Source organism: Neoarthrinium moseri (assembly GCF_022829205.1).
Source record: "Neoarthrinium moseri strain CBS 164.80 chromosome Unknown scaffold65_Wmoseri_CBS_16480, whole genome shotgun sequence".
In the NCBI taxonomy this organism is placed as follows: Eukaryota; Fungi; Ascomycota; class Sordariomycetes; order Amphisphaeriales; family Apiosporaceae; genus Neoarthrinium; species Neoarthrinium moseri.
The window spans coordinates 92,883-117,806 of record NW_026055179.1 but is presented as its reverse complement, the minus strand read 5'-3'; the positions used below and the strand labels follow the sequence as shown (position 1 = coordinate 117,806).

At 50.4% G+C, this 24,924-nt stretch overlaps 10 protein-coding genes across 10 annotated transcripts; 3 read left to right on the top strand and 7 right to left on the bottom strand.

Annotated features, from left to right (window-relative positions):
• Nucleotides 1–739: 739 nt before the first annotated feature.
• On the bottom strand, nucleotides 740–1,990 carry JN550_011276 (uncharacterized protein; the record flags this gene model as incomplete). The annotated part of the gene is made up of 1 exon (XM_049309624.1): nucleotides 740–1,990. The coding sequence occupies one exon, from the start codon at nucleotides 1,988–1,990 to the stop codon at nucleotides 740–742; it is 1,251 nt and encodes a 416-aa protein (XP_049166769.1).
• Nucleotides 1,991–2,717: 727 nt separating this feature from the next.
• JN550_011275 (uncharacterized protein) lies at nucleotides 2,718–3,764 on the bottom strand (the record flags this gene model as incomplete). The annotated part of the gene is made up of 1 exon (XM_049309623.1): nucleotides 2,718–3,764. One exon carries the CDS (start codon nucleotides 3,762–3,764, stop codon nucleotides 2,718–2,720), a length of 1,047 nt encoding a protein of 348 aa, XP_049166768.1.
• A 1,421-nt stretch (nucleotides 3,765–5,185) lies between these two features.
• Nucleotides 5,186–6,068, bottom strand: JN550_011274 (uncharacterized protein; the record flags this gene model as incomplete). The annotated part of the gene is made up of 3 exons (XM_049309622.1): nucleotides 5,186–5,337; nucleotides 5,392–5,909; nucleotides 6,040–6,068. 3 exons carry the CDS (start codon nucleotides 6,066–6,068, stop codon nucleotides 5,186–5,188), a joined length of 699 nt encoding a protein of 232 aa, XP_049166767.1.
• A 751-nt stretch (nucleotides 6,069–6,819) lies between these two features.
• JN550_011273 (uncharacterized protein) lies at nucleotides 6,820–7,425 on the bottom strand (the record flags this gene model as incomplete). Its single annotated transcript, XM_049309621.1, has 2 exons — nucleotides 6,820–7,323; nucleotides 7,384–7,425. The coding sequence occupies 2 exons, from the start codon at nucleotides 7,423–7,425 to the stop codon at nucleotides 6,820–6,822; spliced, it is 546 nt and encodes a 181-aa protein (XP_049166766.1).
• A 930-nt stretch (nucleotides 7,426–8,355) lies between these two features.
• On the top strand, nucleotides 8,356–9,764 carry JN550_011272 (uncharacterized protein; the record flags this gene model as incomplete). Its single annotated transcript, XM_049309620.1, has 7 exons — nucleotides 8,356–8,594; nucleotides 8,659–8,870; nucleotides 8,924–9,023; nucleotides 9,087–9,371; nucleotides 9,527–9,577; nucleotides 9,621–9,636; nucleotides 9,723–9,764. 7 exons carry the CDS (start codon nucleotides 8,356–8,358, stop codon nucleotides 9,762–9,764), a joined length of 945 nt encoding a protein of 314 aa, XP_049166765.1.
• A 708-nt stretch (nucleotides 9,765–10,472) lies between these two features.
• Nucleotides 10,473–11,291, top strand: JN550_011271 (uncharacterized protein; the record flags this gene model as incomplete). The annotated part of the gene is made up of 2 exons (XM_049309619.1): nucleotides 10,473–10,656; nucleotides 10,717–11,291. The coding sequence occupies 2 exons, from the start codon at nucleotides 10,473–10,475 to the stop codon at nucleotides 11,289–11,291; spliced, it is 759 nt and encodes a 252-aa protein (XP_049166764.1).
• A 3,038-nt stretch (nucleotides 11,292–14,329) lies between these two features.
• JN550_011270 (uncharacterized protein) lies at nucleotides 14,330–15,285 on the bottom strand (the record flags this gene model as incomplete). The annotated part of the gene is made up of 2 exons (XM_049309617.1): nucleotides 14,330–14,853; nucleotides 14,964–15,285. The coding sequence occupies 2 exons, from the start codon at nucleotides 15,283–15,285 to the stop codon at nucleotides 14,330–14,332; spliced, it is 846 nt and encodes a 281-aa protein (XP_049166763.1).
• A 1,075-nt stretch (nucleotides 15,286–16,360) lies between these two features.
• On the top strand, nucleotides 16,361–17,410 carry JN550_011269 (uncharacterized protein; the record flags this gene model as incomplete). Its single annotated transcript, XM_049309616.1, has 2 exons — nucleotides 16,361–16,405; nucleotides 16,523–17,410. 2 exons carry the CDS (start codon nucleotides 16,361–16,363, stop codon nucleotides 17,408–17,410), a joined length of 933 nt encoding a protein of 310 aa, XP_049166762.1.
• Nucleotides 17,411–19,422: 2,012 nt separating this feature from the next.
• Nucleotides 19,423–21,571, bottom strand: JN550_011268 (uncharacterized protein; the record flags this gene model as incomplete). The annotated part of the gene is made up of 3 exons (XM_049309615.1): nucleotides 19,423–20,777; nucleotides 20,928–21,138; nucleotides 21,218–21,571. 3 exons carry the CDS (start codon nucleotides 21,569–21,571, stop codon nucleotides 19,423–19,425), a joined length of 1,920 nt encoding a protein of 639 aa, XP_049166761.1.
• A 589-nt stretch (nucleotides 21,572–22,160) lies between these two features.
• On the bottom strand, nucleotides 22,161–24,145 carry JN550_011267 (uncharacterized protein; the record flags this gene model as incomplete). The annotated part of the gene is made up of 2 exons (XM_049309614.1): nucleotides 22,161–23,687; nucleotides 23,762–24,145. The coding sequence occupies 2 exons, from the start codon at nucleotides 24,143–24,145 to the stop codon at nucleotides 22,161–22,163; spliced, it is 1,911 nt and encodes a 636-aa protein (XP_049166760.1).
• Nucleotides 24,146–24,924: the final 779 nt, after the last annotated feature.

Here is a 24,924-nt window from a genome sequence, read left to right as displayed (position 1 = left end):
GAGTTAGGCCCATAAGGCGAATCGCTAGCAGAATAAGCGCGCTGAGCTCGACCGGATGCCATGATGGATCGTTGGTTACACACGAAGTTGTTAGCTGAGCGAGGTCGGTAGAGACGAGGACGGTGAAAGTTGGCGGAACGGTGGAGCTGTTTTATATAATTCAAATCAAACCACGAACGTACTGATGAATACAGGTACTTTAGATACCTATTTAAGTATCTAAGCGCCGAACCCAACAGTCAGGCGGCGCTTTAAACATGATTTGACTAGCTTGAGTACTTGATTAATAGAAGTAGTGGCACCCACCCGGAAGGGACCAGGTCGACCGTGTCTGGCTCCGCTAACACTACCATGGGCCATGCCACTTGTGAATCAGCCAGACTTAGTAGATTACGCCATATAAATCACAATCATCACAACCACTTTCACTTATAAGTAGCTCTCCTGATGTGATTCTAAATGAGTCCGTTGTTGATGTATTTAATAGAGAATCAATTATTTATAAAAGTGACATGGTCTGGTAATTATATGCACATTACGCGTGCGTATTAGTATCAGTTTTAATTTATCCTTGTCCGAGTTGCGGTGGGAGATATCATACAGGGCCTGGTCCGAACTATCTGCATATGGTACATGTATGGCCAATGAGAAGGATGTGCGCCAAGCCACTGAACTTGGTACGGCGCACTTCCTACAGGATCCTAAGCATGGCAGGGGACGATGCATCGCCAGTGTAGTGTTATACCTGGCGTATAGCACTGCCGACATCCCTTGATAAGGTCCATTGCTTTGCCTCATCCTCATGAACCGATACAAAAAGCTGGTCCCTGCTAAGCTGGGCAGCCTCCCATAGCGCTTGCATGGAGAACTCATCCGCATGCCACCGTCGCATCTCGTAGAAGTTTTTGACGAGTTGTTGCAACCTTACACGTATGTATCCCTGATAGCGGTCCGATTTGACACCCTCCCCAGAGGACGGCGTTGTATTGGGCTCGAAGTCCGGGTCTATCGCCCAAACCCACATATCGTCGACGCTTCTTGTATGTTTAGAGACAGATTTTACCGCATCTCGGTCAACAACCAAGAAGACATTTCGTAGCAAGCCTTCGACGATGCCAGAACCTTTCGCAGAAAGTGCTTCCTTCGGCGGCCGATCGCGAACTGATCTGAAGGACTCGCGTAATCTTTGGAAAGTGGTAGTTAGGTCTTCCCGTCCTTCTTCAGCCGTCTCGCCTGATGTCACCAAGTCCGTGGGCCATTCGAGGCGCTGCATTAGCCACCGAGGATTGATAGCGTCTGCGCCGCGTATCGACATCTTTGCCCATAGCAGGGCACCATCCGCACGACAATCGTAATCGTCGTAATCTTCTGCGCCCATCTCGGCCTTGACGGATGGGTCAAGAAATGTTGCATAGCCGCACCGGGCCTCCGGTCGATCTCTAAGATCCTCCTCCCAAATACGTACAATCCATTGGGCTGCGTTACCCAATGCTTGTTCAAGTTCCTTCTGCCTCCGAGCACGGAAGTCGGCGGTAATTCGCCACGTCAATTCTTTGGGGGCATTCTGGAATGCTACGAGCTCATGTTCCTCATAAAGCGGCTCCCGGGCCCTAGCTAGGCGGTTGGCAAGTTCGTCCCATTCATCATGGCCTATTGCTTCACACGCTTTCTCGGCGGCAAGAGCCTCGTCGTCCGTAACATCATGCCAAAACCGGTGCCATAGTAGATCAATCTCGGCATCCGTAAGCGCATCTGGTGATTTTGCAGCCCGCTCAAGGAGCTGCGCTTTATCAAGTTCTGTGACGGCAGCTAGATTGGCCGTTTGTATATCCAATTCCGGAAGATCAAGCAAACGACGTCTGTCTTGATCGGTGATGGCAGCAGGCTCTGAAAGCGCGATACGCTCTAGCTCGGGGAACTGTGCGATAAGCGTGTCTGCATCATCCATCTTGCGGAGAACTCGCATGAAGGTTTTGATAATATGTTCCATCGTGGGCTGGTTTTGCTGAGTACGAGTGGTTTGATAATAGAGGATAGTTAGAAGAAATCGCTTGTGCGCTGAAGGGGAAAGACGAGGCTAATAGTGGGCTGTGGCTGAGAGCCGGCGCCACGACCGATTACCAACAGGTGTGAGGATGTTAGAAAGTGGTAAAACCTTTGCATTAGTGATCGTAATCAATACACGATACTTCAGCAAGTATAAGAAGAGTTCCTATCGTCTGAACTGAATTTTGATGCTAGAAACGCCACGATTTCACAAGACAATCTTTCACCTAAAGGTGCTTAACGCGCCGACGACTAACACTAATCTAAATGCGATCATAATTGCTCAGAATTGCAGGCGCCGTAGACTGTAAGAGATCAACAGCTGAGAGCATTTGAGCCGCGAGCTACAAGGCTGCAACTGCAGCACTATCACGCAGAAGATAAACAACTGTATCCAGGCTCGGGCTCCTGTGAATCTACGCCAATTGGTACCAGGCAAAGGTGACTGTCACGGTTGCGTGACCCCACTTTCGATACGCGGTCTGTGCAAAGCCCTAGCCTAGAGTAGAGTAGCTTCCCAGCGCTGTGGAGAAACCTTTCCCTCCCCAGCGCAACAACATCGTATGTTTGCACCCTTACAGTGACTAATTGGGCTGATAAGCGGACTATTCCTCATTATTCTATCTTTCCATCCAGGGATCGCTTGAATACCACGCAAATTCCTTGGAAGATTATTCGAGGAAAGACAATATCCTAGCCAAACCTTGCCAATCTCCCTCTATCGTCCCAGCTTTCTCCCGATCTACCCAACCGGGCGTGCAACCTCCGCCAAAGTCTGTGATCCAAAGATTCATGTGGGTATCAATAAGAACGTTTGCAGCCTTCACATCCCCCCAAACGATGCCCCTCGCATGCAACTCCTTCACCGATCGTTTCATATCTCTCGCCCAGCTCTGCCGCCTTTGGGCCGAGGTTTGCGCAGCTTGCTCCGGTGAGAGCAAGCCTGCAATATTTATCCAGTAGAATAGCATTCCAAACAGCTCTTTCCCATCGCGTGAGACAACAATGCCGTGCAGGCGACTGAAGCGGGTGCCAGCCGAAAGAGGGTTGCTAGCAGACGTAACCTTGAGCTTCCGGAAGGTCTTGAGCTCTCGAAGGGTGCTTGCTGATCCTTCACAAGGTTTGTAAAAGCAGGTGACTGCTTGTTGATTCTCGTTAACAACAACCACCTTTCGGGGGTACTTGATCAGGATGTCCTCAACTCTGTCGTAGGACAAGACGACATCCTCTGGGGTATAGCACCGTGTCCATGCGCTCAGATCTTTCAAAAATGGTTCCCTGCGGACAAATATACTGCGGGGACCAAGGCCGTAATCCAGTTCCTTCAAGGTATAGGGAGTTACCTTTTCGTTTACGGCCTTAACGCCGCAAAAGAACATCGGTGCGTAGAGATACTGCGCCAGGGTGGTTTGCGAACTTAACGACGACACCTGGTGCAACAAGGGCGCGAGCTGACAGACGAGAGGGCTAAACAGGCTCAGCATCCAGTCCAGTGCCTCATTTACTGAAAAACCGTCGTCAGTGCACAGGTCGCCTGATCGAAGCAGGTTTAGGCAGCGCATGTATGCCTCCTTGACATTCGGGGAGCGTTGGAAATCGTTTGGATCAATGCTACAATAGAAGGTTCGACCGTTGTTGGTCCTGATTTCGAGTTCGCCGTCGTCGTCCTCATCGTGGACCATCCATGCTGCAACTTGGTAGGCTGGATGCTCGGTCATTGTGATTGGCTCGGTGAGGGGTGTGGTCTGGTTTTTTGGTTGTCCGTGTCTTCTGTTGGGAGTTGATCACATGGGCGTTCGGGTGCGTATGTATTTCGAAAAGTCGATTGATTGGGATATTTCGGGTAGTAGTGATATACACAGGGAGCTGAGTTAAAGGTGTTTAAAAGGATAGTTAATTTATAAATACCTTTAAATACGGGCCGGCGTTTTTTGCAACATGGGAGGAAATGTGGGCAGCCAGGTCAGTCACGGACACGAGTACACATTAACATAAGTGATCGATGATATTTTGTTTCTTCCGGGACTTCTCCCATCTTAGCTGTGCACCTGGAGCAGGGGTGGGAGTCAGGGGGTGTAAGAATTGTTTTGCTTCTGAATATCACTTTTAATATAATAGGCTGTGCCCAGTTGCAGTACAGGCTAAGTTAGTAATGCTGGAATAGTGGACCAGCCACTTACATTACGAGCTCACCAGCCACTCTATTAATTACGTATATATCTACACTTCCAGGTGTACCACTCTATTCTACTCCTTCTAGTTAATTAATCAATCTATTCCATCCATATAATCCCTCGCATCTTGACAAGTAACACAAACATTGCTTCTACTAATTGTATGCGCTATTGATACGTTTTGGTAGAGGGGGTATATACGTAGATAGCTGCGCCAGCTGGTTCTAAGATGTCAGCTGGTGACAGCTGGCAAATAAGGATATAAGCTAGTTGGGTAGTAACACACCTTGGTAGGTGCCACGGATACTTGCATTCTCCATCTTTAATACAACACACATCACCACCCCCCAACAATCAGGATCGCATCAGCTATGTACTGTTTTGTATGGTAGACTTAGCACATACGACCATAAGCGCTAGAAAGCTCGGGATCCCGTCCGCTCTGCCATAGATAAGCTGGCTCTTCAATCTTTTTTAATGTCTTTTGGATTCAATTTAGGCGAGCCCTAGGACAAACTCGGCTCACCAATTCGCATCATGTGGCTTATATCTTAAGCAGAGCGTGCCTTAAAGTTGCTTGATGACAGTTTCTCCCATGACGTCCTCAAAAGTCATGATTGCGCCATGGTTGATCGTAAATACATTTTAGAATTTCTCTCCATTCCATCCAACGCGCTTTCAATTATCGAACTGTGGCTAAATGCAGTTGAAGCTGTTCGTGCGGTCCAAACATTTCAAAAATCTAATCTGCGGATAGATTTAAGCGAGTTACTTCATTTACTTCCACTAGAAAATATTTACGTAGAACTATCAATTCAAATAATTGTATGGAATTTGCATGGTTTTTCTAATGACCTTAAGCTAAACGAATGTCGAATAACTGTAAAATCTCAATGAACTACCCACCAACGCCAGTGATTGAAACGAGACAGAAATAGAGAAACCCAAAACAAATGCAACCTCGGCTAGTTCTTGCCAGGTAGAGCGTGGTAAGAGATCTTGTCGTTGCCGATCTGCCAAGTACCGCCCTTCGAATCCTTGTTGTTCTTCCCATAGCAATTTTTGCCGTTGGCGTTGGGGTCTGCCATCTTCTTGAGATACAGCTTGCAATTGGCCACTGGAGAAAATTCATGTTAGTGAGGCCGATACCATCGGACAAATATTTACTTACAGTCTGGGGTGTGGTCTCCAGTATCCTGCTTATTATGAATCTCAAATTCGATGTGGCCTGGTAGAACCTGAGTGTTCTTGTCCGTCGGGTTCTTGCCACCGGAGAGACCAATCTGGTCTCCTAGGTCGTTGGTGCGGATGGTGGTGCCCGCGTATGCTTTGGGACCAATGACTGCGGCCTCTCCATCGTAGTCGGTGGTGATGTGTGTGCAGAAAGCATCGACAGCTGAGCTGTAGCCGAGCCAATATCGGCCATTAACAAAGTCACCTACAGACACCCACTCGGACCCGCAGCTAGAGACGTAATCATTGTTGCGCTTGAGGATGTCTTCGTCGGAACTACTTCGCTGGGAAACCTTCTTGCCATTCGCATCGAGCTGACCTTTGAAGTCCTCAAACTTGAACTTGTGATGGTCAACATCGCGTTCGATCGGCGGCGCTGCTAAGACGGCAATAGGTGCCAATAATGCAATGGTTGTGGCATCGGCGAAATGCATCTCGTCAAATGTTTGAGCAAGTCTGTGTCCGACTGTTAGAGATGAATGTAGATTTACTATGCTTTGTTGTATGAGTTGAATGATGAGCCAGGCTCTTGAGGGTAGAGAAATATACGATATTTATATCTAGCTCACAGCCAGCCTAAGCATACCTTCGAGCTTCCGCGTGAGCAAAATTCATAATTATGTCATGGATGAACCCGTTTGTTTCCTATTTTCATTCGTACGTAGTGATAAACAAGAGGCTGCAGCATCCTGATCCAACGCCAGTCAACTTCATCGCGCCAGCTTCGTCATTTCCATGCATACCGAAATAGAAATTTACATTATTTTCGTAAACTCCGTAGAGAATCTGAAATGGTTTTCCGTGTTAGATTCGGGCATTTATAAGCGAGGGCAAAGATCGACAATGCCTTGATTATAAAGGGGGCGATGTGATCCAAGAAGACGCAGCCTTCGCCTCATAGTGGCTTACCTGGCGAAGATCCTATCGCAAAAACATAGCAAAGATGCTGTTAACTGCGCTTCGCCTTGAAGTGGTCTATGGACAAGAATAGCTCGACGACAGGGTGGTATATTGTACCGCAGTTAGCGCCGTCATGCGCCACAAGATCCTATTGAGCATGATATGTAATTACTTGGTCATTGATCTGCACAAGGCATTAACAACCGTTTTTGGGCTACATCCTACGAGCTTTCATGCATGATCCTGCCTTTTGGACAAGGGAAGCTTGATTCCAGAAACTTTAGATACTTGTATTGCTAGATAACACTAATTGGGGCCCGCGAATAAACAGCCAATATTGAAGACTTGGTCGAGGCTGTTGTGCTACTGCGTGTCACGATGAGGTGGAATGAGATCTCAATTGTGGAAACGAGTGATTTACATATTTGCCCAATATAGATGGACAAGAAACTAGTCAAATCTAACATTACTCAACGCATAGCTTCTCTGCTCTTTCCACGTCAAATACGCCATCCTCGCCAGTGAGCTCCTGCTGACGTCCAAAATACGTTGGGTAGACCACATCAATAGCGCCTTCCGTCAGTGCCGCGTAGATTTGGAACGAGTCTGCGTACTTGACTCTGAAGTTGTACCACTTCTGGTTTTCGGCTGGAAGTTTGCCGTAACCGTCAAACTCCAGGTCGTCCGAGTCTTCATTGAAGAACTGTAATGAGATGGTTTCATCCCGTGCCGTGCGTTGGTCCGCAATCGCAAGCAGTCCCTTGTCGATGGTATTCCAGCGCTGCATCTGCTCCTGTCCCCAAACTCGGCAGTCTTGCTCAGGGGCTCCAATGAAGTCTGTCTCGACAGTCGCTCCTTCTCGGGTCTTGTTCTTGAATATGCCATTCTCGGCAGGGCCCTCGCGAGACTCGGCAAGCGCAAAGAACCAAGCGTTTTCAGACTGCTCGACAGACATGATTTTGGAGATGAACTGCAAATCAAGGATGAGATGCGACATAGGAGGCTTTGCTCTGTTGGGTTCACAACTTACAGGCTTAGCCTCTTCGGCTACGCAGAACAGGAGAATTGCCATTGTGAGATTATTCTGTCGAGGTTGTGAGTTTTGGGCTGCAGTGGAGAGAAGCGACTTTTCGATAAGTCAAAAAGCCGAAAGATTGGGGGAGATTCTATGAGCTAAAGTCGGAGACTCAGGAACGTGACGTCATGCTATGCAAAGAAAACACAGCACATGAAACACAAGACTTTCCTCGGGCCAATGGCGATGGATGGGTCAGCAATCAGCTCGCATGGTAAGTTGCATAGGTGTGTACTGTGAAGCCCGCGTTCCTCATCCCATGTCCTTATGCGTAAGCTGAGTGGCTTTCTAGTCCTAGCCACTGCACGATCTAGATTTCCCCTCCACCCCAGCACCAACAGTCACAGCTTCGCCACACCCTCTCACAAGCAACTGTCACTAGCGTAGGACTTTACAGGTGCATAGTCAAAGAACCAGATGACGCTGAGGATTGAGAGCCTACGATCCCACGATTGACTATTATCTGCCGATTATAGGCTGGCCTGTACGATCCGCGCCACGCTCATTACATGGCTTGAAGTGCTCGGAGATAGGTGCAGACCCCATATCTATAATCCCTCAGGAGAATATACCCAGATGCATGATCGTGGCTTTGCGACATGACCTGTACATGTACTCAACTTACATCCAAGCGGCTCGTCAGGGAAGGGGCGCAGTCTACTGTATGGGATCAACTGGACACAGACACGACCTTCTATTGCAGATCTTACGTTGATCGCCGTAAGTTGGTTGAATTTACTCATGGTGCATAGCCAAGATTCTCTGGAAAAGGCTTTGTTATTTTGAGCAACACTGATAATAGGAAAAAATGCCAAAAGCACTCGGTCCTATAAAAGCCAACGGACGCCTATTCTATGGAACTTGAGATGAAACTTCGATGATTGAAATAAAATTCTAGATTACAGAAAAGTTATAAAAAAATTCAAGATGTTTGCAACACGAATCACAATTGTTTACGTCGTTGTAGTCCTCCTTTCAGCCTGTTGGGTTATTGGCAACCCAATCATTGAACCAAACCCAGTGGCTGAGCGCGATGCTCTTGTTCCAAGGGGCAAGAAGGGCGACAAATCCAACCCCAAGACGGCCGAAGTGAGTATTCAAGGATGGGAAGACATCTCCGAGGAGGACTGCTACCAGATGCTATGCATCCAAAAGAAGGTCACATAGTAAGCTCATGGGCATATCTTCTCTACCGGCAATCCTAGCCAGACTAACAACGCTCGTTCCAAGTCAGCGTAACAAGGACAAAGATAAAAAAAGAAAGCACTATACTGCCTCAGGCGCTTCCAAAACTCCATTCAAAGACAAGCACAATCGAGACTTACGAAACGCCAAAATCATTGATGATCAGACCATCAGCGCTGAAGAATGGCCTCCAGAAAGCGTTGAGGAGGGAGGCGAGAACGCCCACTTGCTCCCTGGAACACGGGGCGAGCAGCAAGGTAAGGACTGCCTTTTCTGGTTTGGAATACAGAGATGACTAATCAAACAACAGCCCAGGGCCGCGAGTTTGCGAGGACTTACAATCGGGGCACTGGCGAGGACCATATCAACCAAGGTGATTTCTTCAACTTTCAGTTTCAGGGTAATTTTGCGTAAGTGATCGTGACAGCGTTCCACATTTGAAACACTGAGAGAATCAACTCACATCATTATAGACCTGGTGGCTTTTGCGAAGCACTCTTCGTCCACAAGCTTGTCCCCGGCAGTCCTGAGGCTGAGCGGTTCTGTGGCAAAAACGGCCCAACAACGCGACAGAACAAGCGGGGCACCAGTTACAAGATGACCGATATTGACCAGCAGATGGTGGACAGAACTCACCTCGGTGTTTTCAACTACCACGGGTCTTACAAGCGTGATGAGACTGGCATGTCAAACGAGGCACGAGATGGAGCTTCTGTGGAGGCTGAAAAGCGCCAGGATGCGGATCAGTGGGGTGATATGTGTGTAGACTTGGATGATGGTACCAATAGCTGCGATTAGTTGGAATGGCTTGCTTTCTGTTCGATGGGGGGTTACACTGTTAGATCTTCCAGCTCCAGCCTCAAGCGAAGTGCAGACTTAGCTTGCCCGTTTTGTTTTTGACCTTTGGAAGTAGCTTTCAGGAAGATGATGAAATTATGGGGAAATCTCAAGACATGGGTCTTGAGTAAGTCAATCGTTACTGTTTCACACTGAGATAGCATCTACAGGCCTTTTATTATTCGTGTAAGTCTTCGTCTTAATGTGATTTAATGCTTACAGATATCGCATACGCTGCCTTGCGCGTAAACACCAAGACTAACTCGTGGCAGTTCGCACCGTCTGATAATCACACGCATTTCGAGAAGGCATAGGGTGACGTGGTAACTACGCAACTAATGTCAATTTGATAGTAACTTCGCGACTCATCGCGAATGGGGTTTCTGTGTAAAACTTCACGGTTTCAAAGGACGTATCTATTATTAGATTCGACAGTTGGGCTTTAGTTTCTATATTGTTTCATGACTATCACAAGATGATAAATTTAGCTCTGAGTCTGCGTCATGAGTGAACGATTGATCTTTGGTAAGATTTCATCACGGTCTGACTATGGAGTAGATAGCATATGAATGGGATTGATCCTTATGTCTGTGCCACTCTTGGCAAGATGCCACCAACACTTTCGTGACCAGAGCCTCGCAAAATATAAACATTGTCCTAAGTACGAGAGGCTGACTACTGCCAATGATTGCTGCTAGTCGTCATAGGATTATGAGGCTGCCAGGTTCTTGTCATTTTCCGTATCGTATGCTAAGTATAGAGTTCTCTCACCCCTCTGACGTATAAACAGTAAAAACTGTCAGTAAGGGTGCTTGAGTAATTACGTTATAAATACAGGTGCTTCACCTTGGTACTGAATGCTTCGTGCAAACTACATTCGCGCATTTCTTTCCATACGCACTTTGTACAGTTATTTCCGACTTTGACAACGGAGAAGTGACATGCCTTCAACCCATAAATCTCAAACCCTTGGGGGTCTATTTCTTCTTGCCTTGATTGCATCACCATGCCACGCGCTTCCAATGGAAGACAGTCAGCTACACATCCGTGATGTGATCAACCCACTCCCAGAGAAGGCTACATCTGACGATAAGAAGTGGCAACCCGTCCTGGACTTTGATACAGATAGTTGCTATAATACCGCAGCCATAGACCCAAGTGGTAATGTCAATAAGGGTATGGATCATAACTACTCAGGACCATCAGGTACGCAAACCCTTTTCGAATGCCAAAGAGACAATTAGACTAACAGAAGTTATATCAAAGAGGGGTGCCGTGATAAACCTCGCCTAGAAAATGCCAACGTCTACTCGCGCGCGCGCTGCAACAACGGCTGGTGCGCGTACATGTATGACTACTACTTCGAGAAGGATGTGGCGGTCCCCAATGTCATCGACGCTGGCGGCCACGTGCATGAGTGGGAGCACATTGTGGTGTTCGTCCAAAACGGGCACGCCAAGGTCGTCGCTGCCGGAGGCCATGGTGACTTTGACACAAAGAAGGCCGATGAGATCCGCTGGGAGGGCAATCACCCCAAGATCGTGTACCACAAAAGCGGCGGTAGCACGCACGCCTTCAGGTTTGCGGCCGCCAAGGATGACAAGGTTGAGAATGAGACGGGGAAGTGGGTCCAGAGCGCGCTCGTGAGCTGGAATGGCTTTCCGAGCACGAAATTGAGGGATACACTCATGAGTTATGTGTTTGACAATACCAAATCAGGCGGAAAGCCAAAAATTGGTATTAAGGATGAGAATTTCAAGGACAATCTGAACTGGGCTAAGAACGATCTGGTTCCAGGGTTCAACAGCGGCTCGGATGACGGCTCACCGGGAAACCCCTGAGTATTTGTTGATGAGCTGAAGTGGAACGAAACCCATAGGAACCTGGTGAGTCCACTGGTAGCTAGGCATCTCCTATATCGGCGTACACGTACTGCGGGTCTCTTATTATTGAGCTGTTTTATGGCGAGACTATTGATATCATGACGTATTACACTATTGATCCCATCAACATTAACCCTGGCTTTTAATGCCCTGTTAAATCTATTAAGTCCAATACTCTAATCTTACGCCCTCAAAAAAGTTCGTCGATTATAGACCAAACGTCCCCTGATATCAAATGCCAACTTATATTATAGGTTCCGAAGAGTTTGACCCCCGCAATATTCAATACATGAGATGATTGCTCTCTAAATAGTATATTTCCAGACCTGAACAAAGGAAAGGAGGAGGTCATTGCTGTGATGCAGCGAGGGATGGAAGTGGTGTGATGCGAGGCTGCGCTGTGATTCGACGCTCCTGGTGTCTTCCCAAACAATGGAACGTGACCATCCACTTTCCTAGTATTGACCCCTGATCTCCTCGATGAGAGCTGTGTTGACAGAGTACAGAATTGCGAGGCACTTGAGCATTTTCTACACGCGTAATTGCAGGCGCTTCACTCCCGATCACTCAACGCAAGGCTAAGGAGCGGGCAGCCCACTGTGGCCCCAACGCTCTGTGCACGTTGGGCTTGGAATCTTGTGCTCTGTGAATTTTTGATTCAGGCCGACATCATATGATGTATTTGGTCGCTGGAAACAAAGAGCACGATTGTCTGTGCCCGCCTGTATATGAAACAGGCTAAGTTAGTGTGACACCAGACATTGCTTCTTTTATTTGCATCCGATATATACCGTTTTGTACGGCAAGTCAGGTACATACGACCATAGGCGCTAGAGAACTCGGGATCCCGTCTGCTCTCCCATAGATAAGCTGGCGACCGCCGGATTAGTAGTTGGGTGGGTGACCACCAGCGAATACCTGGTGTTGTATGTGTTTTCTTTTTTCTTGGGCATTTCGGCAATTTCTTTTCCTCCTCACCTACCCCCTCTGTCGTTGCGTTTTGAACGCCTTCTGCAAAGATGAGAATGTAGAGAGGCATTGCTGTGGCTGCAGGCCAAAGTTTTATCGCCCCTGTCACGTACCGATTTACAAGCGCTATACGGCATCTGGTTAGCCGGCGGCCTTGCCAGCTGGTGGATTTCGCGAACAATTTGCACAAAGTGCGCATAACATACCCTGTCCAACTAGCGTGGTACATAAACAGATGTTAAAAGATACCCCTAACGCCACAGTACTCTTTCGTCAGTTGTGTACGTACATGAGTGCGACGTTGAGAGAAAAACATGGGTAGGCGGGTCAATGATGGACACAATTGACCTGATAACAGAAGTGATTGGTGTTCAGATGAAAAATCAATATCGACATTGTTCATAACAAGCTATCGCGCGAGAACGTACCCCACTTAGTGGGAAACTCACCCGACGGGCGTGGACGACACTTTCTCCCCTCAGCCTCCTGATCCTGCGATAAGGACCGCCGACGGCCCTATGAGGCCTACTTGAGACCCACCCGTTTCCCTGGTGGTACGTGCAATTCACGATGTATGGGTTCCGCGCCTAGACAACTTCACAGATTATATATTAACAATGACGGAAGATAGCCCCAGACTAGTTTCAACTTGAGTAAGCATCCGAACAGTTTTACCGTCAGGACCCTTGTGGTGGAGGACGTAGGGGCATTAGAAGACTGGACAATACCGACCACTTGCGGCATGCGCATGTAAAAGACAACGACGAAACTTCTTTTTCATTGCGACACGGGCTATCACAGGAGGTGGTTTTGGCACCCAGCTTGAAGCCGTTGGACTAATTTCACAGACCTTGAGCGCAACAAATTACTAAGGGGTGTCCCACTGATGTCACCTAGATCAGCCTTCATGCCGTGGCGGAGCAGCAGGTGTTCTAAAATGCTGAACGTTTAGATAGCTCGTTAATAATAAATATGATATTAAACACCTTTGTCGTTTTCAAAAAAAGTCATATTAACTTTGAACTTTGGTAAATACCGCCGGCTCACGCCAGCAGGTGGGGCCTTACTGGCGGCGCGTGTACTGCAGCGTGCGTTGGATCGCAGCGCATGGCATGACTCGCAGGCTGTCACGTCAGTGTGCAGGCGCTACGTCTGGTCTCTGCTCCCGGCGAATTGACCTGTCGCATGTCCGAATCCCGCGTTGTAGCGCAGTGGAATATGAGTGCGGCGCTGGTGGCCGCCGACTATGTAGTCCGAGGTGTGTGTAAGGATACGAAGTCCCGTCATGTGCGACCTCAGCCTCCCGCAGGTGGCCACGATCGCTGCCACTGGCATATCCGTTATTATGGTTGATGTTACTTTGAAGGAACCGGCAGAGGGTGAGATCCTCCTTGTCCTTGTTCGTACTAAGAATAGCCCCGATGCCGCCGCTGGGCCCTCGTCATCGTCAGTCAGCCCCGTTGCTAAGACTAGTATCACGGTAACACAGCAGGCAAAGTTAACGATAAGTGACGATTCATGCTTTGATATCGGTTCAGTCGCGTTAATTCTCACACGCCTATAGTCTGGCCCATGGCCCATCTATAGATTTTGCATGGCAAAATACACCACTTCTCAAATGGGTCACCGCTTCTCAAGCGATACTTGAGATGGCAACTTGAAGGTCTTGCGATGGTGAGTGTACTGGGAACTGATTCTATTCAACTTTAGGTAATACGAGGCACCATGTATGAGTATAAGATTGCAGTTATATGTTTGTTAGCATTATGACGCAGCTAAGAGACGAGTTGATTTCAAATTGATGCTGTACACCAGGAAAGAATACAGGAAAACTCATAACAGATCGTCTTCATGGTTAATTGTAGAGTACGTTAGAAACATGATTTGTGTATGAACTCTGAATGTTCCAGTCATAACCAATGGTGGCTAATTATAGCATGACGCTCATGGTAAGAAAAGAAAATACTAAAACAACTTCGATTAATTAGCTCTTCCCCCTCCTCAAGTTGACAATCCTTGCATACTGTTCATGCGAGCTCCGATGGGCCACGATGAGCCAGGTTCTTCGGAGGTTGGTGTTCCACATATGCTGGTGTAGGGCCGATCGATTTGCTGAGTTCAACATCATAGCAATTCGATTGTACCCATCGGAGAGACTGCTCGCCACTTGTACTCCTCCGAGCGCGTCTTTTCTTGTAGTGGTTCCAGAACGCTAGTCCCATTGCAATGATTACAATGAGACCAGCAATACCTCCCCCTACAGCACCCCCAATGAGTGCCACATTGCTCGATGGAGTGGTGTTGGACGTGTCAGTCGAAGAAGTCGATGTAGGGTTGGCTGAACTAGTCACTGGCGTCGCTGAAGTGGCCACAGAAGTCGAAGTCGATGGCGCCTGTCCCGTCAAGTTGAAGTAGTGAGAAAAGAAGACCGGGCTGGCAGACAGGTTGGAGCAGTTCCAAGCCGCCAGGTAAGCCTGACTTCCATTGTTGATATCGATTGGATCGATACGACCATCCCAGTAAATAGTGTTGAACGAGCCCGGACTGCAGCCTATCATGATCAACCAAATGTCAAAACATGTCATGAATTATACCAACTTGAAATTTCTCTGTATCGCACTTTTCCCACTTGCCCTTCTTGATTCAGTGTGACTAGCATACTCGGCATGTCGGAAACCCACTTGAATGGTTGAGTCTGCGCTACACCAAAAGTCACGTTGATGTTGTTCCAGAAAACAGTTGGGTCCTCGGTGTGCTGCGCACCAGGAAGGGGAGGATAGAGGAAGTGATTATTGGGATCCACGGCGCGGTCGTCTTGTGCACTCGCCGGTTGTAAGGCAGAGAGTATCAGACTAAGAAGGATGGTGTTGAGCGCCATCGTCAGTCCCGGGTCGTCACTCCACAACAAAGTCTCTGGGTCGGAAGAGCATGATAGGAAACAGGACTGGGCACTCGGGGTTTGGGGATTGATATCCTGTGCCATATTTGCGCCTAATGGCTGAAATTGCGGTCTGGCAGAGCCAACAACGTTATCTATGTTTCAGGTGTACTGCCACCTCTCCCAAGCACAGTCGCGGCGGGTCACTGAGACCTTGGCACCCACTATGAGAGATAGCTCATGCTAGCCAATAGTATACCGAACCGGGGGTTCAGTCTCGTGGAGCTCAAGTATCCGAAGTGCAAAAGCCTCCGCTGCACGAGTTGCAAGTGCGACACGTGGACACGGACAACAAACAGCTGCATTTTCATCCAGGAGCGACAAAAAAGACTGCCAAAGGCGCCGATCAACACTGAAGCTTAGTTGGAAGCAGAAATTGGCTGCATATGATACATGCACGAATGGTTAACACCCTTCCAACGCGATGTCATGTACGTAAGCGCCAATCGTGCGTCGGTCCCAACCAACACGCACAGCGTGGTGTGGGCGGGCTATGATGATTGGCTGATATTATCAGGGTCCCAACCAACACGCACAGCGTTGTGTGGGCGACTAACTATGGCGATTGGCTGAAATTATCCGGGTCACACTTCCGCAACCAAACCCTTACACAGTCGGGACGGTGAACTGACCCGGTAATAACAATTATTGGCTGCATAGTAGGCAGATCCTGACCCAAACCGGCGCCATGCAATTTCATTTAGCGCCAGGCTCGAAATAGGCCCAGCAGCAAACATCCCCGCACCGCCAAAGCCCAGCTTCTTAAAGTGTGAGTGCGTACAATGCTAGGTTCTGCGAGGGTCATGTTGGGCGAAAGTCCCTCTGGATCTGAGTCCTCAAATGTCTCTACTATATTATCTCGTTCATTGAAGAGCCCGGTTCGGCTCAGATATTTCATTCCACATCCACATACCTACTTTATATTTTCTTGGCATTCAATCTCCACTTCATCAGATTACGCAGTATACTGAATACAAATCCAATGGGTGCAATCGAAAACACCCATCGACGGCGTGCGCTGGTCATCTCGTCCATAGCTTCATTGTTCTTCTTCTCAGTTTATCATACTCAACGTTACCAAACACATACCATCAATGCAGACATGCATCGTGATTTCAAAATGCCTTTTCCTCCGCGAGATGCAGCTGCGAATTCCACGCTAGGGGTGAGACCATCTTCTTTTCCTTCCCTATGGTATTTCGACTTACCCCTTTTCATTACGTGTTTTCTTCCTCTAAAACTCCGGCCGCCCCGATAAGCACGGTGCTGACTGCGTGTCCAGTTTGAGAAGTTGGTAGCAGTCTCAGTCGGCCCAAGTTGGCGCACGCGAGGCCTTCATGCTGCCGCAAAATTGACCGGATTAGACATCACCATACCGCCTCAGCCGCAAGTATCTGACGAGTTTGTCCGAGCATTTCAGAATCTTGGTGCAGCCGAAGGCCAACGCACTCCACAACCTGGATCAGCCAGGGCGTGGCTCGCTCATCTCGATCTACTCAAATATGTTGTCACCTCGCAGGTGGAGACCGCCCTGATCGTTGAGGACGATGTCGACTGGGATGTCAGACTGCGAGACCAGATGCGCTTGATATCAGACAACGTGCGGAACTACACACATACTCACGAAGAGGATACGACACCATTCGGCCTTGACTGGGATGTTCTCTGGTTGGGGCACTGTGGTTCTGTCACTGAAGACTCCATGCCTCACCCCCTTGTCTACGCCGATGACACTCGGTGCGAGGCAGAATTGTACTCTGGTTGGTCAAAGTACTTCCTGCAGGGCAAGGTGCCAGCTGGCCATCGCCAGGTGCAAGCCTCTTTCGTCACTGTCTGCACTTTTGCCTATGGGGTCACAAAGGCAAGCGCGCAGAAACTCTTGGCACTCTTATCAAAGGGGGGCGATGAGGCCTTTGACGTCAGCCTATCGGCGTATTGTCGCGATGGGTCACTGCATTGCTTAGTCATTAACCCTCAAGTGTTTAACCACTACGAGCCACCCGCTCGGCACGGCTACACGAGTGAGGTGCATGCAGGCGACGGACTGGGTCGCTCTGCTGAGGAAGCCGATTTTGAAAAGGTCAAGGGAGCGACTGGAAATATTGTAGAGAGTGCTCGTTGCAGTGCTCTTTTCAACGAGACTTGCATGCGGCCCCCTTCAGATATGTGACTGGAGGTCGAACATAACAACTTCACCAAGGCATCTATAGAATAGTAATTTCTAATCAACATTGAAAAACTCTTTAAATCTCGGTACTCGAAAAGAAAGAAAGAGCAAGCCAGTCTCTATTCGATCTCGAAATCTGCGAAGCGTCTTCATTCTATATAAGACCTATTTCTCTATTTTCTTTCGTCATGTGCAACGCTCCAGTTCACCCAATGCTCTCTTCGTGGGACCTCGATTTTCGCAAGAAAGAATCCCTTCCGACTCAATACGCGGACTTCTCGATGACCGGTGCCGGCTTGACGATATTTTGTCGGAAGATGTGTTGGTTCACAAAGTAAGGAAGCCAAATGGTCAGCTTATATGATATGAACTCCTTGGTTGGTACTGAAAAGATGTCACACTAAAACGCGCGCGAGAGTATGGGAATTGACTTGAGCTGATCCTTAAGGAGCTACAAAAGAAATGGGCTGATGAGCCTGCTATATAGGGGGTGATCCCCCGGATTGACGTTCCGCTCCTTTATATATCTCCTATATCGTGACAAAAGACCTCTGTTCAATGCTCGATGAAGTCCTACTGGAGCGGGTGGGTTCTTCTTACGGTCCAGCTCTTCTAGAGTGAGCTGTTTGGTTTCACGGGCGAAACAAAAGATCATAAAACTAGGCGAGGAGGTTAAGTCCGGCACAGAAGCCAACTGGGCTGGTGTTAGTGGACATCATCACTCGATGTCTGGGAAAAGCGTGGACGGACAAGCTCCAGTCGGTGTCATGACGGTTTGCATACGAGGGAAAGTGAGACTTAAGACGCCAGCTGTGACTAGGTGAGTTTAACGTCCTCAAAACACTCCTAAAAGTACTCACCGAAAGTGTTGTTGATGCAAATTGGTGTTGTCCAAGTCAGATCCAATCTCCATGACGTCTCGGAAAGACAGAATGCTCCAGTACTGTCGCTGCATGACCCAGGGTAGAAAAGACGAGGACTGCCCGCTGAGCCGCAATGTCCAAGAAACGAAGCCCCAGCCCAATATCGCGACACACACATACCTCCCTGATGGGTCTTCCAAGGCTTGTTTCAATTGTGCTAAAGGCCCCAATGGCTTGATCTGGTGCAGTGTGTCACGACACCACAGGTGGGATCGAGACTGTGCTGCAAATCCTGTAGTATTGCGAAAAAAAAAAAAAATAAAGCTAGGAGAGAGAGGAAAGAAGAGCTCTCTCTACAGCTGTGGCGTTTGCTATTTACAGGTGGGGTTGTGACACGGCGCTTGCGTGGATCATCGGGCTGATCAAGCGCAAACCTTGATTTTACCAACTTTCTGTAGATATAAGAGAACGAACCGATTTTATCCTCATATATACCATAGGTGTAATTCCTTGTTTTCTCTTGTTGATAGACTAGAACACCTGGTTGCTTCTACCCTGAGCTGAATCTGAGCTGTGACGAAATATAGGCGAAACATTGCCTTGAGTGTTACGGACTGGCTAGTGCAGATGGTTGCTGTGGTGGGGTACGAGGGGTGGCCCACCCCACCTGTAGATAGCAAACGCCACGGCTGTGGAGGGAGCTCCTCTTTCTCCCTTTCCTTAGCTTTAGATTTTCTTAACAATACTATAGGATTTGCAGCAGAGTCTCAATTCACCTGTGGTGCCTTAACAATTTAAATAATAAAGGACACCTTGATTTAATTTTTCTTCCTTCGTTAACTTACTTTCCCTTTTTATTATTAATGTTAAGAATGTAAAGAGGTATGACCCTTTCGTCAAACGTCTGCGTACATGAGTGCAAAGTGAGAAACGGACACTAGTCGAGCCGTCAACACACAGCACGTGGTTGATTATAAATAAAGCAACATGAGTATTCATGACAGTTACTAGTATCGACATAGCGGTAAGGCTCGCCTCTCTCAGGATAGATTCGTAACTAGGAACTTCTAGCCATTCAACCATCAACGCCCGTCAACATTATACGTAAATCGCGGGCGGGACAACATAATTCAACATGTCCACAGCATCAGATCAACTAAGGAAGCCCCGCTGGGCATTCCTCGATTGCTCATTGCTGTAAGCTTCCAGCCTCACAGCCACCAGGACGCACTCGATGGCGTTCTTGCCGTCCCTCGATCCCTGTATCTTGAGCCGCCATTGGCCCTTCCGTACCACCCACTCCTCGGTCCCTTGCGCCGTCCCCTGTCTTGTGCCGATGTCCAGCCGCCTCCTCTTGCGCGAGTGCCCCAGCGCACCGCCGACGCTGGATGCAGGCGAGTCTGGGCGACTGGCACCATTGCCTATGGAGGAGGTTGCCGAGTACGGCGCGGCAACGTCCTCACTGTCTGTGTGAGTGGGATACATATTCCCGTCGAGCTCGATGTATGCATCTGACTCGATAGCTATGCGAACCAGGTCTTCGCTGATATGGGTGTGTCCAGGGGTGGCGGGCTGGCTGCCCGCGCCCCCCTTCACCATGAGGAGACCCAGTGGCTGGGTCGTTGGTGGCAGGTTCATTTTCGCGGCGATGACCTCGAAGAGCTTTGCGATGCGCGCTTTCGCCTGGCCGAAGAACTCGGCACGCATGGTGCTCAGGTGCAGCTTTGTGCTCTCGCCACCGATCTCTAGGATCAACTCGTGCGGGTTGTCGTCAACCCACGGGCGCGCATAGTTCACCCAGGCCGAGATCAGTTCTCCGCCGCCTTGGGCGAAAGCCGGCTCATTTGCTATAGATATGCCAGATTTCAAGATATCTTCCAGGCGAAGCACGATTTCTTTCCGTTGCCGCAGTTGGTTGTAACTAATACTATGTGGGATGAGCCTCTGCTCTACCCCTTTGAAGTTGAAATATCGACAGTCGCGAAGGAGGCTTGCGCGGTGCTCCTCGTCGCGGATGTGGATGGAGTACCCACGCAACAGGTGGAGCAAGTCTTGGAAGATGTCTGCGGACCGACCCGGGACCGCCGGGGGCATGATCGAGGGCGGCCGGATCAGGCCCTCTCGTTCCAGGCCGGGGAAGATCTCGTCGGGCGTCGAGAAGAAGATGGCGAAGCCAAGGGAGAAGAAGTTCGGGCTGTTACCCGGCAATGAGAAAAGGTCGCGCGGGATTTGGAATTCCCGGTGGCCGATGGACATGAAGATGGACTCCTCATACAGCTGCGACATCAACTTCGGCAGGGTGTAGAACTGCGCGTCGGCAAAGAGCCGCACGAAGTGCTGCCCGTCCCGCGGCGACACATGGTAGCCCTGGAGGTGGAGGGAGATGTCCCTGAAGGTGTCCGGGTCTCGATCAATGTACAGCGTGCGGATGGCGGAACATACTTCCTCGCCATTCTCCTCGGCGCGCTTGATCTGACAGACGAAGTACTGAGAGAAATAGGACGGTGCTGAGGGCCAGTCAGCCACAAGTTACAAATCAGGGCCGAGGACTATAGGGGATGAGATGAACGGTCGACAGGTTGCAGTATGGCTGACTACATGCAGTGGGAAACCCCTGACGGCCTGGATGCCGGGCGGGATTGGCGATGGGAACATACCGTCAGACGAGAGGGAGGCGCCCGAGAGCTTGAACAGCTCGGAACCTATCTGGATGGGGAAGACGCGCTCATGGGGCAGGATCTTGGGGATCTTGGAGATGAGCTGCGGGTGCGACGGCGGGAGGTGGAATTTCGAGAAACCCGCCGAGGCCTCACTGGCATTGGACTCGCTCATTGCTTCCGGTTCCGCGGTCGGGGATGAGACATAATCCTGAAGATGCGATAAGAGCTAACCAAGCCCACTTGAATCCGGGCAGGAGTGAGGCGCGCTCTAGCACACACACACACACATAGATGGGCGGGGTTACACGATCTCTCAAAGCTGCTCGCGCCTCGGCTTCGCTGCTCAGGTCATAGCAGAGGTGGTGCGCATCGGGTCCGTGAATGCGTGGAAGTTTGGCGTTGATTGGACGCGGCGACTGGAAGCGTGGCGTAGCCGTCTCACTAGCCCAGAGACCCAGGTTGCAGACAGTTATTCTCGACAGCGGGACACCCTCCCGGGCGGGTTCTGGACACGAAAGCTTTGACCCCCCTGTCAGTAAGCCGCCGTGTGGGGTGGACCCTTGGCCCGGCGGGCGCCGAGTGGACGTGCTAGAATAGCCTCCTCCCCAGCCCAGGGGTACATACGCCCGCCGCCCCGTCATTGCTCAGATGGCCCAATTGGGTGTTTCAGCCCTATATGGATTGGAGCCGTCAGTTCGGTGCATCTACGTCATTGTATACCAAGAGCCAATGGATTACAGCCCCTGCTGTAGGGTCTTCGGTCTGTAGGCGTGGTATCAAGGAGGATGGAGAGAGCCGATGTCCCTAATAAAGCCTACGAGTGTCGAAACACTGCGTATCCGAAGACATGGTTTGCTTTAGTTATCAGATTCACAAGACTGTATGGTGATCGAAAAGAGTACACGAGGCCATTAAGAATAATACATATTTCCCTCCTCCCAACTGAGGAGCTCGTAGTAACAAATCCAGTCCGTAGACAACTCCGTCGGTAACCATGCATCGAAAGGCGTCCAGGGCAGAAGGCTTCTCCCAACTCCGAAACACCAATGTAAATGCGCAATTTTATGGCAATCACTGCTAGAACGCCGGCCCCTGCAAGCCAGAAACAGACCCGGAACTCCAAGCCAAGGAGCGATACAAAATCAAGCCGTCCAGCACACGCTATGCTCTAACAAACCATGCCGCTCAACGTACATTTCTTGATACTGAATTTCCACCTTGGAAGCAAGCTCAGCTCCTGCCCTTGCCTGCTCTGCCGGCCGGCGCGCTCACGTCCCTACGCTCGCCACCGCCCGCCACCATCTGCTTGCGAGGGGTCGCTGCCCCCTGCGCAGCACTTCTGGCCCGGCCTCTGCGCTCTCTAATCTGTGCCAAGGCCTGCTCGCGCGTCATGGTGGGAGTCAGAGCAGGGTTGGTCTTGTCAAACGAGGGCCCTCGCACTTGATTCCGTCTTCCTGTCATCGCGTAAGATCGTGGGTCGACGTTCTCCTTCTCAACTATGGGGACGGTGGTAGTCTGTGTGACTGTGTAGAAGGCGGCGGATGTGTGTGGCCTACAGTTTGCTTCATCTTCTGTGGATGGATTTGGCCTCGCGTCGTCCACGACAGCGTCCGAATACTCCGGCTCTTCCTGGCCCATCACCGTGTCTCCGGGGGTCGTGGGGATATTCAATACTGCTGAATTCGACTCCGTTTCGCAAGGCGCATTCAGGAGAGACATGAGGGACGTCCTCTCTCGCTCGGCGGCTATGAGGGCAAACGTTGGCGGGTCGACGGATGGCGTCCGAGCGTAGTGCATCGGAGCCGGAACAGGGTCCGCAGGCGTCGTCGGATCTGCCGGGGTCATGGGCTCTATTGGTGACTCCTCGACGGACTGCATTGCGTCGAGTTCAGTCTGTGATACCGTGCGAAAAGTACCCTCAGACGGTATGAATATGGTGCTACGTCTGGGCTCCTTGGTCTCCTTGGAGCTCCGGAAGCTTCTGGCATCATCAGATTCCTCTGTCGGCGACTCGATGGACGGCTGATGAATGACAGTGTCTCCCTCCACAGCTGGCGACAGCGCTGGCGGCGAGGCAGCCTTCTGGCCAAGGATGGCCAGGTCGGACGGGTCTAGGATGGCGATAGGCTCCGGCCGTGACTTGCGAGCCGATCCGAGGAGGCTGCGTCTCAGCCGTGACTTGGTGCAGGGGCAACATCGAAGCTGGCATTCGGCCTCTAGGAACTCGATATGCTCCTGTGCGCGGTTTGCCCTCTGTCTCTCCCACTGCCATAAATCGGTCAACTCGTCGATCTCGGCTTCGCTGGCTGCCGAAGAGGCAATGTCGGCAGTCGTAAGCGACACACGGGTCTTTTTCGGTGATGCGAACTCGTCGTCGCTATCTTCGGCCTTAGGTAGGGGCAGGCGTCCCTCGGCAGCTATGCGAGCCACTTCTTCGTTCTGAGCGAGGGTCTTGAAGGCATCGCGCTCTTGCTCGATGACCTTGACACGCTCCAAGGCCTGCTGGAGCTGTTCCTGGACGCCAACGAGCTCATAGCGTGCTGTGAACGCTTCTTGCTCTCTGGCCTGGCTTCTCTCCTTCTCGCGCTGGAGGACCTCGTCCTTGGACTTGGTTGCAGCTTTTGCAGCCTTGAGCTCTTCTTGCAGTTTGACAATGTTGGACTGCGACTTGAAGGTCTCCTTGCGCGCGCGGCGAATCTCCTTTTCCCATATGGCTTGCGTATGCGAGTAGGTCTCTTTTGCGCGCCCGTAGTTCTCCTGTCGGCGATGGTTTGTTAGCAAGCAGTATGTTACGCAGCACCGGGCCAGTGGCATGTCTAGGCTGGACGTACCATGACTGTCTCCAATCTCTCACCGACTCTCCTCTCGCGCTCTTTGCCCTCCTCGATCTGCTTCCGCAGCAGACGCGCCTCTTCCCTATATCGGCGCAAGTCGCTCTCGGCTTCCTCGCGGCCGAGCATGGCGCGCTTCAGAGCGGCGTCGGCCGTCTTGCGCTCGAGCTGTTTCGACATGTTGGCCGCAGACCCCGGGCCCAGGCGCGACAAGTTGTTGAAGGCCTGGATCTTATCGTGTATGCTGCTGTCGCGCGCGTGGCTGGAGCGCGGCGATCCGAAGTAGGAGTCGCGCTGCTGGTTGACGCGATCGGGCGTCATGGGCTGCAGTGGTGATTGCGCCGCCGCGCCCGGCGAGCACGGCAGGCTGTCCGCTTCTTCCATCGCGAGTCTGTGGGGCGCCGTTGTTGATGTTTATCTCTCAAGGCTCAGCAGGGAGTTCTTGTCTTGGGTGCGCAAATGCGTTGCGACAAGGTCTCTGTCCGTGCAGGTGTGTTGCTTGTTCTTGCGTATGTGTGTGCGTGTGATGCGGCTACATGGAGTCGGGGAACTTTTCGGCGGATATTGGGTATGCCTGATAGGTAATTTGGAGATCACCACCCCGTCATTGATGGGGCCGTCGCAAAACTGGTGTTTATCTCTGGTTGCCATGTCAACAGTCCCACGTCCCACGCACCCACGCACCACGAGAGACAAGAGGCGGTGGGCCGTGGCTGACCTAAGGACATGAGTGGGGCTCGCCCAACTGACGCCAAGACTTTACCCAACCGTCTACACTTGTGACGAGTTATGTCCCTCGACTGACTTTGCTGTGGCTGTCACCTGTTCTCACCCTTGCGTCTGCTTTTCTGCTTGTTGGCTGGCACTTCGATGCCACATCTCCAAGCCTTTGACTGCGACGTCAGTTCCGTAATGAATGCTGTGTTCCGCCAAACTTCCAATCCGGAGATTGTGCCGCAAGAACAGAAGCTATGCGATAGTCTATGTGCCTATTAGCAAAGCGTGTTTCGTCTATGTCTATACAAGTCGCAGTAACGCAGGTGTGAGGCCTTTAACCTGTTCCTGTTCCCCGAGTCATATCGGTTACACAGAGGGGATGGCACTGTAGCATGAGAGGTCTGAACTACGCCCTTGTGATCGGCTGACAACTTGATGCAGGCTCG